Here is a 12,712-nt window from a genome sequence, read left to right as displayed (position 1 = left end):
CTGCCATAGTTTTTGGTGTTGGATTCTTGAGTATCTAGACCTAATTCATGACAGAATTTAAGTGTGTTCTTAAGTCCTGCTGACTGTTTTCCTGAATCAGGACAATATGAGAGGTCTTTGAATACTCAGACAACACAGGCTGCTGACAAAGTTTGTAACTGTGTAGCTCAGTTTCCATTTTACTGCTTGATTTAAGGAGCCTTAGGAGACATGAGGACTCCAACAATATGCCTTTTATGCATTTAGTAGCAAGAGATCTGATCTGAAAGTGTACATTTCTTTTCTAGTGATTACTGATGTAAGAGCTGCTCAAGGATAATCTTCTAAGTTTGGTTATATATATATATATATATGTCCAGAACAGGATGAGCTGAATGATGTCACAGATTTGCAGCAGTTCACCTTTCCAGAAACTAAATTAGGAAGATACGTGCATCAACTTTGAATATAAGTCTTGTATCAGGACCGTCTAAAAGGGTATGTTTCTGCAGAGAGGATAGATTTTGCCCTATTCATGGAAGACTTAACCATGGAGATATGGACTGAAGACTAGAAAGAGGTTAATACAATGCTTCTTGCTTTATCCAAGAGAAAATTATCTGTGAAGTTGTTACTATTATAGGCAATAGCGTGACTGGAATGTAAGAACAAGATCTAGACTATCATCAGAATTCTTGCAATACCTTTTTGATATGGATAGATTTGGATTTTTTTTTTTAGAAGCATGGTGCTAGCCCTGAAACATGCAAGAGAGCTCTCGTGCATGGATTGATGACCATTGCCTGAAGTGTTACAACATTCATTGTTTCACCTCCAACTCAAGACTGCTGGAAGAAAAAAATCTACAGAAGATTCAGGATGAATGCACAGGCTTTCTCTGTCTGCAGTTGGAGCCAGCGTGTGCAGACACTTAAAAAATTAAGAATTCAGAAGGAAAAGCAAGATTCCCAGGTTTGAGAATGAGCTGGATGTTAGCAGTCATTGCAGAAAGGCTGGGACTCCTGCTTAAAGTGAAGATGACAGTAGGAACTACTTGTGATGGTTAAAGCTTCATCTACCTGCTGTGGAATGAATTTTCGTTAGCCAGCCCTCATACGTTATTGGGAACTCTCTTACTAGCAGAATCAAAGCATTAAAAACACTGATAATCTTGCCATTGCCTATGTATTTTATCTTGATCTTCGGGTGCTTCCTTATCTGGGAGAGCATGTGTTTGATTATATGGCTGTCTTTCAGTAATCACTGTGCCAATTGCTGCTTTCCTTCTCTCCCCAAGATGGCTGGGGCATCAGGTATTGTCAGCTTCTGAGAGTTACTATTCAAGAAGATGATTTGCTTGGTGTATGAACTGCTTCGGACAACCTGTTTCCCACTGCTGGAAGCCTGCCTTCCAGGAATCCACTTCCCCTTTGGATTACCCTGTAGTCTGACCCAGTGATTAGTGAGAAATTCAGACTCTTGTTTTCAAAGGGCCAAAAGTTTTAGTTGCCCAAACCTTGCAAAGTTGATCACCACGGTTTCAGTTAAAGTCAAAGGTGCTTCACCTCTTCCAGTAGTAAGGCTGCGCAAAGACGAGTGATTGATTTTGGGTTGCAAGACATCTGTTGTTTGGCAGTTACCACTTGTAATAAAAAAGTACAGAGACTTTGTTGAACAGCGCCCATGTAAGTGTGGCTTATGAAGGGTACATTTCTGTGCTGGGACAATTTTCTTGTTTGAGCAGAGCCGCAAAACTCTTGCAGGTGATTGCACAAGAGGCTAACAGAATAGGAAGGCGTCTCCTGGTTCTTTTCAAACCTGGGAGTTGGGCTGTGATGAAATCAGGTAGTCCTGTGAGAAATGTTAATCTCATTAATCCTTTTCTTGAGTTCTGGCTACTGACTCTGTCAACATAAAAGTGTTCTTTAAAATGAACACACATGTTGCCAGGATTGTACAAAGGTAGGAAGGCAGAGAGAGATGTTGGAGGTCATATCGCTGACGGACAAATGAGATTTGTACCTTTTTTTTTTTTTGCTTTGTGCAATAGAAGGCACTAAGAAAGTCTGGTAAAGGTGGAAGCAAAAGGCTAGATCTTAGTACTGACAAATCTGTCTACATTATTCAAAATTTTGCCATTTTTGTGGGGTAAATTGTTCTCTCTTCCTGCTGTACCTTTGAGTCTGAAGAGCCACAGAGGAAACTGTGCTTTATGGACGTAATGTAAGAAACAAGATCCACAAGCCAAAAGAGCCCTTTCTCTTTCTGGGTCATATTTGGAGCTCACTTCTCTCTGTAAATCAAAAGAATTAATGAAGTTTATCCCACCTAAGTGAAATTTGAATACTTCCTCAAGTCTGTCTCCAAACTTGGCAATCAATCTTCAAAGAATATTCTCTCCTTTTGGACTCAGTTTCTTAAAGAAAGAGAAATCTCATTAAAGAGGACTTTAAAATAGAAGGATCTTACAGAAATTACCCTTGAGCAGTAGCTGACGCAAGTCTCTTTCTTGAATGGAAGAATCTCTCTCATTCCTTCTGGATATCTGCAAAGCGGACAACATCTCTTGGTACAAAATTGGCACTCTTCATTGCAATTTTTGAATATAAAATAATAAATAAAATATGTGGGTCTCCCCCCCTGCCTCTAATACTGCTTTACATACATGAGTTTGTATAGGAAGTATTCTGGAAAAAAGTGTGGAGTGAGAACAATTATTTACTAGTGGTAATTGTAGAACAAATTCCCTTCTTTCTCACTACAGCCTTAGGAACACTAGTTGACTGTTTTCCTGCATATTCACTTGTTAATCGCAGGTTCTTACCTCCCGACCCTGGGTAGGCTCCCCCTTCTCCCTTCTCCCCCTTCCTGCTTTTCCCTATCCCAAGAGTTTCTGAACGTGAAGGAGCGCTAGCAGTTTGGTTGTGGGCTATGGCAGGTCCTCCCTTTCAGTTTTAGGATGCCCAACTGTGTTTGCTTTGGAGATTAAAACCTCCCTTCAAATAACAGGGGTTTTGTGGTGAAGACAGAAATTCAACCATATTAGTGGTAAGTTTATGTATAGTTTTTTTGTACAGCAGTTGAAATGAGATTATCAAACTGAGTCCCAGTAAAAAAGAAAAAAGAAGTTTTTAAATGCAACTAATTGCCTTTTGCAAGCTGAAGTATCGCTGAAGAGCACATTATTATAAGATTATCTACTTACTAAAATCACAAGGGGAGGGGAAATGAGAACATAGTGGGAGCTAGCTGTTCTCCATTTAGCAATACATGACTAAATAAAGAGAAAATAAACAGAAAACAAAGGTTTATCCAGTCCAGAAAGATGTGGTTGCCTGAGTTTCATGTCTGGAAATCTGGGGGTAGCTGAGGCATGTGGTTGCAGTTGTACCACAGGTTACCTTCCCTTAATTTTTTTTATGTCCTGTATGTAGAGTCATGCCATCTACAGTCATGGCAGGTCCTGTCCTTACTATTTCATGCCTTTTGACATTGAAATGGCTGAATCATTGTTAATTTTTTTTTAACAAAATTTTTATTTTGTTGGTTTCAGTCACTGATTGATCCTTTTTTCACTTCCTTTTTTCCCTTGTCTCTCTGTGCTTCGCTGGACATGGCCCATAGGGGAGTTCTCAGGTGTGTATCTCCTGCTCAGTTTCCTTTCTTGTTTCTTTTTTCCTTGTTGAGGTCGAACGACGTGGTATACACGTGTGATACTCCCCTGCTCTTGTCCAAACACAGTTGGCTTTGCAGACTTCTCCCACCTTCGCCTCGCTTGGTTGCCTCGCACCGGTGGGTCCCTGGGCAGCAGAACGTCCCCGCTCTGTGCTCACACACCTGCTGCATTTCAATAAGCTTTTCTTGTGTGGCTTTCTGCAGGTTTGCTCCACTGTGTTACACTGGCCTGTCACTTAAGCTCTTGGGGCTGAAAGTGGTTTTTTTTCTGTCAGGACAGGTGCTGTGCTTGGAGCAGAGCTCGGGTGGGCACAGGACTGAGTTAGTGTCCCACCGTCCTCTCAGTGAACCACGCTGTGAGGAATCCCTCCATGTGCATGATGGCTGCTGTGGGTTAGTTGATGCATACTGGCCCTCTTCTGGCATAGCTATAGTGACATTAAAGACACTTTCTTGATCGATTAGAGTGGCAAAGCCTCTCGTTTGTGGAAGCTTTGCCTTTCTGGCAGGAGTTCAAGTGAAAGATCTCTCTTTTTTTTTGGTGAAGGAGACTCACTGCCTTAGGGCCATGCTCTGTCATCAGAAGGTTTGCACCTTTCTATAAAATGCACTTGGGCTCTGATGCAATTTCAGATGAAGTCAAGGGGATCTCTCTTGATTTCAGTGCAAATTGGATGAAGTTTTCCCTGTAGTAAAGGCAGGTGACTTAGGCAGACGTGATAGCGTAATGCTGTGTGGCAATGAGCTCTTTCACATTCCTTTGCTCAGCACCTCTTGGTGTTGGCTCTGTGAGGTTACAAAAGAAAGGGATGGCATCATCCTTTCTTTTGGTTCAAACTGTTTTTACTGTAAGCCACTTTTTCATGGTCCTTTGTCAGAAAACCTCCTGCTGAAGTTGAGTTGGAGTTCGTCACAGTGTGGAGGTGAATTTGGTTGGGCCTGTGCAAAAAGGCCAGATGAGAGCTTTGATATCCACACCCGTCCCCTTTTGTTTTTCCTCCTGCCCCTGTCCTTCCCTCACTCTGTTCATAATGTCTGTTGAACTACCTCTGTTGTGGGGATGAGAAACCCAAAGATGCATAGTCCAGGGGAGATGGTGAAGGTGGAAGAAACAGATGAGCTCATCTCAAGCTCGTCCTGACATCTCAGGTTGTAAATCCCTGTTAGGCCGGGCTGCAGCAGAACAAGGTGTAGATTAGTTACTACTGAGCATCACATATACTGGCACCACACACAGATGTACACATGCTGATGAGCTGCTCTGTTTGCTATTTACAGACTGGTACTTAATGGCTGCTTTTTTTCTCTTCCTTTCTTCCCCTTTGTCCCCATCTCTTTCTGTTCCCTTTCTCGTATGGGATGGCTCTCATAGTACGGGATGATTTCTTTGGTAAGGCGAAGGCCTTTTTTATTTTTTTTTTCTTTCTTTCTTTTTTTTTTTTAATGTGCATTTTTTTCTAAATTTCTTACATTCACTCAACATCCCTCCATATGTCTTGCATTACCTTGGTTTGTTTTTTTGTGATGGTGGTATCACCTCTCCAAGAAGCAGGAGGCAGCTGATCAGTAGTGGTGGTTTGGGGATTCTCCTCTGTTTCTTGTAGTTGATTATCCACTTTGATGCTTCACACTATTTGCCTGGCTGTGGGAGATTGGACAGTGTAGGATGGGCTCTGTTAGACAGGGCTCTTTCCAGACCTTTCTTCCCTTTGCTCCATATTACAAAGGGGTGAAGACATCTCCTTTTAGTAACTCCACAGTGGTTTTTTTTCCTTTGAGCAGGGCTTTCCCATTACAGCCTGCATAAGGTTATCTCATAGTGTCCATTCTATGGCTCTGGGAGGCTTCATCCATTTCTTTTTTGCAAGGCTAGCCCTTCAGACTTCTCACTGGCTGAAGCATTGGGCTGTCACTATGTCACACACAAATAAGGTAGAAGCTGTGGTGAGGATACTGATGGTTGGGACACTGCATGGCTTTTAGGTTTGGCATGATAGCTCACCCTCTTCACCACAGTTCCTTTCTCTCCCCAAAACAGCCACAGAGAGGGATAGATGACTCAAGAATGGGAAAGAAAAGGATTTAGTCCAGAAAAACTGGGAATGAACTCTTTCCCTTGATGTCACTCAGCACCTGTAATGTCCTTGTGACATTTTCATGTCTTACTGGCTAAATATTTATTTGATAATTTGTAGAATCACTAAAAAGGAACAAGAAAATCTTTTAATAAACAGGTGACTTCTTGGTCTTCCAGTCAACATATTGCATGCCACAAAAGAAAGGACCATAGGTCATTCACCTTACCAAACCAAAAATACGCTTCAGTTTACACTACAGTTAGTGTCTCTCACGTTTTTGCTGTTTGCAATATTCTTTGACACAGAATCCAAAGAACACATTGCCTGAAACATCAAAGTGATTAATTATCTGTCTACTAATTTTTCAAAAGTTATTTGAAAATGCTGCTTCTTACTCATTCTTGCTGGGAATTTGCTTTTGCCATTATAAATTCATCCCATTTAACTGTGGGAAGAGGATCTGTATGTTGGAGTGTTGTGATGTGTTCTCACTTCTTGTACACTACCATGTTTCTCTAACTTCCATTTACTTAAGTTTGTGTTGTTTTTATTTTATTGCAAATATTAATTAATCAGCAAATAATGGATCATGAAAACTGTCGATGTCTTTGCTGCAAAGGAAGAGGTAGTTCAGAGGGCAGGACAAGGAGCACTTCAGCACAAACACTGATGGTTGTGAGACTTCTTCATGCTCTGGGACCTGTGGTGAGAAATGAGCTGCAACCCTCAGCGTTGTCCCCCGACAGGGAGAGGCCTCTTTGCCTTTAGTTCTCAGGTAGCCTCTGTTCCCACCTGTAAGACAGAAGCTGACCCTGGAAGCAAGCAAGTCCCTGGCAGCAGGAAACAATCCAGATGTGCTTTTGGTCCCTAAATTCCTTTCCGTTTGGTTTTATGAAATACTGAATTCGACCTTGACTCTTAGCCCCAGTTTTCAAAGTGCTTGCAACCCAATCTGCGTATTGCAGTCGTACATTGATGCCCAAGTGCAAGTGCAGTGTGTCTGATGTAGATGTTTTCTTGACTATGGGTCGTAAGTGATGAGACTGAGACTTCAGATTGTAAACATCTATGAGAAAACTGTTAAAGGTAGATAGCACAATGGACAATCTAAAGTCCTATTAAAATTGCTCTAGTGGAAGGCTGATAATGGGAAGCCTTTCACGTGCATGAAACCGGTCACGATCATTACCCCAAATCTGTACTGAGAAACAGAAAATTTGGCTTATACTAAGAAAGAAAGAAAATCACTGATGTGCAGATCTGGCTAGCAATTTGGACAGTGTTCTGCTGTCCTCTGTGAAAACCCCATGAACTTCCACCTTTTTTCTGTATGTGTGATGATAAAAAATGGTTGCAATAGCTCATGGCTGAACCGGGAGTTACTGACTTGACTTCCCCTAATTGGCATTAGTGAAGCTCTCCTCTCTGTCCCTCTCAAGGGAGTCTGTGAAAGTTGGGGTGAAAAGCTAGGTCTGCATTTGGGCTCTTTACAAAAGGACACGTGGGTGTCTTTGCTTGTGCTGCATGGTCTTTCAGCAAGAGGCACTCAACTCTCCACAGCAGGCACAGAAGCCTAGGGAAGCCTAACAAAAGTGATTTCTCTTCCTCAAGCACGAGTCAGGCAGTGCCACACAAGCTTCATATTTCTAGGGGAGCAGGTGAAAACTGCGTGGCCTTTCTTTTCAGGAATGGGCAAAGAAGTGGGGAATCTGCTGTTGGAGAACTCGCAGCTACTGGAGACCAAGTAAGGAACTGTTGTGTGCTCTGAACTGCCTGCCTAGTTATAAATGAGATGTCATCTTGAAAGTAGGTCTTGGCCAGAACTTCTGCCTCACAGGGGCTTGCTCGTTCATCTAACGGGTTCTCTTGAGTACTTGTTGTTCCTTCAGTTGTAGAAGACGAATTGCTCTTCTGAGCGACTTTCCTAACTGTTTTTCTGCAGGCACTTGGGTGAGGTCTCTCTGAACACGTGCTTGTAGGGTCTGATCCCAACTGAAATCAATGGCAAGCTTTTCATTAATTTCAGTGGGAATCTGGTGTGGGTCTGAGCCTCTGTGAGGATATTGCTGTTTATAAAGTTTTTATTTGCAAGGTTTGCTATTTGCAAAGAAAATTTTCTTACTATTGAGAAGTTTTCAACAATTTAATAGTTGATAAAGAAGACACAGACAGTGTAATGGACTTACTTTTTGAGAAAGGCTGGCAAACCAGATACTAAAGCTAAGCAGCTAGGAAGAGGAAGGCAAAGTACTCCCAGGGGAGAGCTGGACAACTTACTATGATAGGAAGCTGCTGATTTTAAAGATTTAAAAATATTTCAGAGCTGATTGGAAATGCTTATTTATGTCACCATCATCCACAATTACCCACATCTGCAGATAACAGCAGTTCTGAAAGGTGTATTTCAGATCTTCATTCTGTTAAAAATAGATTTGAACCTTATGCGGGTGATAAGTTACCCTACACCTGCTTTCTGCAGTATTCTGCCATCTTCTTAAGGAGATGTTGGTCTGTCAGTCAGGATACAGGACTGGACAAACATCATCCTGACCAATTATGGTGATTTCTATGTTTTTCTGCAGCTCCTTCTTGCCAAAACCTACTTTTCCATGAATTATAGCTGGACTGAATTGTTTTAAGTACACTCATTTCAACTCTCCTTGTAGTGCCTGTGACTTTAGTTTCAGGTCTGTCTTACGGACAGCTGCTTGCTTTGGGCATTTTTCTTATTGTCCCTTTCACACCTTTAAGAAATGCTTTGAACGTTGTGAAGAATGATTTGATTGCCAAGGTGGACCAGCTGTCTGGAGAGCAAGAAGTGCTGAAGGGAGAGCTTGAAGCAACAAAGCAGGCCAAAGCCAAAATGGAAACCAGAGTCAAGGAGCTGGAGGAGGAGCTGAAAAGGTGAGTGATTCACACCCTGCCCCAGGGAGCTGGGAGGACATGAGTGATAAACCCACCTCCTCTGTTAGTTTTACTGTTTCCCTCATGGAGGTTAGCACTGGAATTCAAAGGTACCTTACAGAGCACTTCAAGGCTGATTGTAGGTGGCTGAGACACTGTTAGTGTTGTGTTATTTTTATTGGATTGAAATGTATTATTGAACCTTAGAAAAACCGGAGAATTTAACTCCCCAGGCCTAGGGTTCTGCAGCAGCAACTGCAAATCCAGGCTCCCTGGAGTGAAGCGTTCAGAGTTTCAATTTGAAAAAAAAAAAATTAAAAAATTTTAAAAAAGGAATTTCAAAACGAGTAGTTTTGAAGGAAACTGTCAAGAGCTTGATCCTCGCAGCAGCTAAGACAGCTCTGAGAAGAATGAATGCCCATTCACTTAATGAAAGAGCTAATACAGATTCCCAGAAACAATATTTAAATGCCAGTATTGTTAATTGTTTCATTGGTCAAGTTAAGAATGAGAAGAAAAGGCAGAAGAGATTTTAAAGTCTTATGCACAGTTGGAGAGATCCCATTTCTTATTTTCCACTCATACTAGAGAAACCGAAGGCTGAATGGCTAGCAAAGCCTGTGATGATTTCACATCCATAAAACTAAAGATGCCCTATGGGGCTCAAAGCAACATAATTACATTTTTGACTAGTTGTACATTGCACTGTGGTTTCTCAATTCAGACGACAGTGTTTATTTTGCAGCTGGAATCTGGGAGGTTGCCTCTCTAATCTGAGCACAGAATCACCAAGAATAACACAGACTGGTCTCTGTTGTTCAAAATGTCTGAAGTGAAAGTAGTCTCACAAGCAGCGGAAATAGGTCTGATTTTTAAAAATGCCTTCATGATATACATAATATATATAATATATTATGCAGTAGGGACATGGACTTTTGACTGGCAAGCGTGCCTTTCTAGGAGTTGGAGACCATTTTTTTTCTGCAGTGTCTTTGCTGTTAATAAAAAGTGCTTGTAATTCAAATGGAACTGCACGCCTGCACCTTGGTATGGAGTTTAAAAAAATTAAAAGCACTCAGATAAATACTTTAAGTGTTTTATTAACACGGATTTAGTGTTCTCTTCTTTACCATTGTGGCAAACTGTCCTTCACGTTAGAGGTTTTTTTCACTGCATTGAAAACAGAAGCAGCCCAGAAGGAGAACCTAAGCCAACATTTTCACTGCCAATAATGGCTCAGTTTTCCCATGGTTAAGATCTCATCAAACATTTGAAATAGATCATGTCTGTGAAATAGAAATTGGCTGGTCCATTCCAGTGGTCAGTATTTTGGTGCTCACATAAAATATTCCAAAGAAATGGGGTGATGTTGGTGAAGCTGTTCAGAGTAACATGCTGCAAAAGAGAAGAAAACATATCAGAGAAGCATCTCATAATTTGTACACTTAGCTCGCAGTTTGAAAATGTTTCCTTGTGATGCATGCAAACAGACCTTCCCATAGATGGTTCTCTTTCCAAAACACCTCACGGCCAGCCATGGTATCACTTACTGGTTTGATGCCTTTCTTCCTGTTTCCTAGAGTGAAATCTGAAGCGATTGTTGCCCGACGAGAACCCAAAGAGGAGGTGGAGGATGTAAGCAGCTATCTCTGTACAGAATTGGTATATTACATTACTAAAATGCCTGCGGGGAAAGGGGGTTTATATACTTACTCTATATTACTTCATATGTATGAGTCCTGAGATGCAGATTGACCTGCCGTCATTAATGATGAGGGCAAAGCTGGTGAACTGCGGGTTGTTGGTGATGAGCATTGCTAATAGATGGGTGTCATGACATTACCTCTTCGTATGACTTTCAAACCATAGTTTGACAAAGATGAGCAGCCAACACAGTGGCGATACTGTGCACAATGTGGCTTCTGCAGAGTGGTTCTAGAGCAGTGCCCTGCTCAGCACTTTTCCATTTTATCTGGTTCTCTCTAATTTTGAATTTTGAATTACAGTCTGGTGTACAGTGTGGTTTCTTTCGGGGTCTCGCGATAGTCAGGCTTTCCAGAAGAGCTTTTCTCCCCATTAACAGTGAAGCTGTAAGCTGTGAGGACATTGTGCAGTGAAATCCAGGTTATGCAGAGAGCTTTGCAGCAGTAACTGCCTTTTTTTGTTAGTTCTGTAATCTAATCTTGTGGCATTGTTTTCCTCATTATTTCTTTTACATAAGCCAGTACTGCCTGTTACAGGATACAGGCAGAGGAGGCTCATGGACTGTTCTTGTATGACAGCTCTTCAGACTGTTTTGGCTGAGGTAGAGGCTTTTCAGCAAAGACCAACTGTAGCCAAAAAAAAAAGGCAAACCAAAGTGGTAACAGAGATTTTCCTTGCAAATGTCAGTCACTCTGCTAGGACAGGGAATTAGATACACTTCTTTTCAATACTACTGTGTTCTTACTTTGTAAAAGGTATTGGAGCAGGTTCAATTCTAGCTAATTCTCTTGGTTTAACTGAGGTGAACTTGGTCTGTTGAGAATTTAGGTAGATGGGAAAATTTTCAAGTTGTGCTTGTGAGATGCTGAAGAGGACTAGATTTCTTCTAAGCTGAACTGACAGGAGGTGTTTTTTTTAAATAATAATAAAAAAAAAAGCTTGTGAAATGCCTTTTAATTTATACAGGTCTTGTTCTGACTGGTCATACAGGTTTATTCCAAGTCCAGGGAGGCTGGAGAGGGACTTGGTTAATTTGTGCTATTCCAGCTCTCAGCAGTACTCACCAGCCAGGCTGAGCTTGGGAATTGCCACAACGGCACAACGCAGTGCTGCTTCCTAGTAACGAGTTCCCAAAATCCTTACAAATTCTTTTTGGGCAGATAGTCCCCCCAACTTAGCCATGTTGCTCTCATTTTCCACTCCTCAAAAGAGACAAACAGAATCTCATTCCTATTGCCACCTAACTCAAAGCTGCATGTGCGATCATTGGAAAGCCAAGTTGTGTCACCAAAGAGGAAAAGGCCTTTCTTTAGTTTCTAGTGCCCTGCACCTTTATCAGTGTGTACTAACAGAATGCCTCCTTCCTAGTCCTCTTGAGGGGACAGATGGCATTACATGGTGCTCCCTGCTGTTAGTGACTGAATTTGCTAATGTACTAAAACTTTGGTTTCCAAACTTTCTGGACCAATGGACCGCTGTCAATTCTCATAATTCGTTGCAGACTATCAAAGCACCTTGCTGGCAGTAGTCTCTGGGTGGGCTTTTCAGCTTCCATGGGTTTGCAGAACACCCCAGAGGTCCACGGGCCATAGTTTGGAGCTCACTCGTCTAGAATTAACGCCTCCTACGGGGAGGTTGGGGGGTAATCAAACAGAACAGGAGAACTAACAAATGTGTCTTTCTGTCTCCTGACTTGTCCTGTACTAACATCAATCCCCTTCCATCTTTTGTTGGCTGAAGCAGTGCTCCTCCCCCCTGCAGGACAACATTCCCATAGCTCAGCGCCGCCGCTTCACCCGCGTGGAAATGGCCCGGGTTCTGATGGAGCGCAATCAGTACAAAGAGAGGTTGATGGAGCTCCAGGAGGCTGTCCGGTGGACAGAGATGATCAGGTGAGACTGGGTGTTAGTGAGCATTCCCATTTAGGACAGAACCTGGCCATGTTTGACTGTGGTCAATGGAACCCCTACCAAGATATGGGTCAAGAAGCACCGAAAGTTTTCCAGATTGTAGATACTTCTCTCCTAATACCTAATGCTTTCTCTCTTATTCCTGAACCTGGGCTGCAAATCTCAAGTTGCCATCCTTATTTGGAGACACTGGGCCGTTGTTTGTCTTGCTTGTTTCTTGTATGCTGATTAAGCTAGGATGAGATGTAGGGAAGAGCGTTGCTTCTAATTAATGAATTCTAAAGGCTATGGCTTGAAGTGAATATAATGCTGGGGTTTGTAGTTACCAGACTAGTACTGTGACAATAATAATGCTGCAGGTGGTTGATAAAACTTCTAATTGAACACACTTGCACTTCATGTCAACATTGAAACATAAAGTGGTTGGGTGTGCTCACATTAAAGACTGGTGCATGTCACTTC

General features: G+C 42.0%; 1 protein-coding gene across 25 annotated transcripts in view; it reads left to right on the top strand.

The window, feature by feature from the left end:
- The window catches only part of MAPK8IP3 (mitogen-activated protein kinase 8 interacting protein 3), a 78,691-nt gene that overhangs the window by 45,941 nt on the left and 20,038 nt on the right, over positions 1-12,712 (top strand). For 6 of the 25 annotated variants that reach the window (XM_049791423.1, XM_049791428.1, XM_049791443.1 and 3 more), the window contains 6 exons: positions 3,604-3,615; positions 5,027-5,044; positions 7,419-7,476; positions 8,484-8,636; positions 10,217-10,298; positions 12,081-12,232. In XM_049791423.1, coding sequence (XP_049647380.1) covers positions 3,604-3,615; positions 5,027-5,044; positions 7,419-7,476; positions 8,484-8,636; positions 10,217-10,298; positions 12,081-12,232 — 475 coding nt within the window. The remainder of the gene's footprint in view (positions 1-3,603; positions 3,616-5,026; positions 5,045-7,418; positions 7,477-8,483; positions 8,637-10,216; positions 10,299-12,080; positions 12,233-12,712) is intronic. The other 19 variants (XM_049791427.1, XM_049791445.1, XM_049791435.1 and 16 more) reach the window with 12 other exon arrangements.

This window comes from Accipiter gentilis, chromosome 33 (genome assembly GCF_929443795.1).
Source record: "Accipiter gentilis chromosome 33, bAccGen1.1, whole genome shotgun sequence".
NCBI classification, from domain to species: Eukaryota; Metazoa; Chordata; class Aves; order Accipitriformes; family Accipitridae; genus Astur; species Astur gentilis.
Note: the sequence above shows the minus strand (reverse complement) of the source record. Positions and strands in the feature narration are given on the sequence as shown.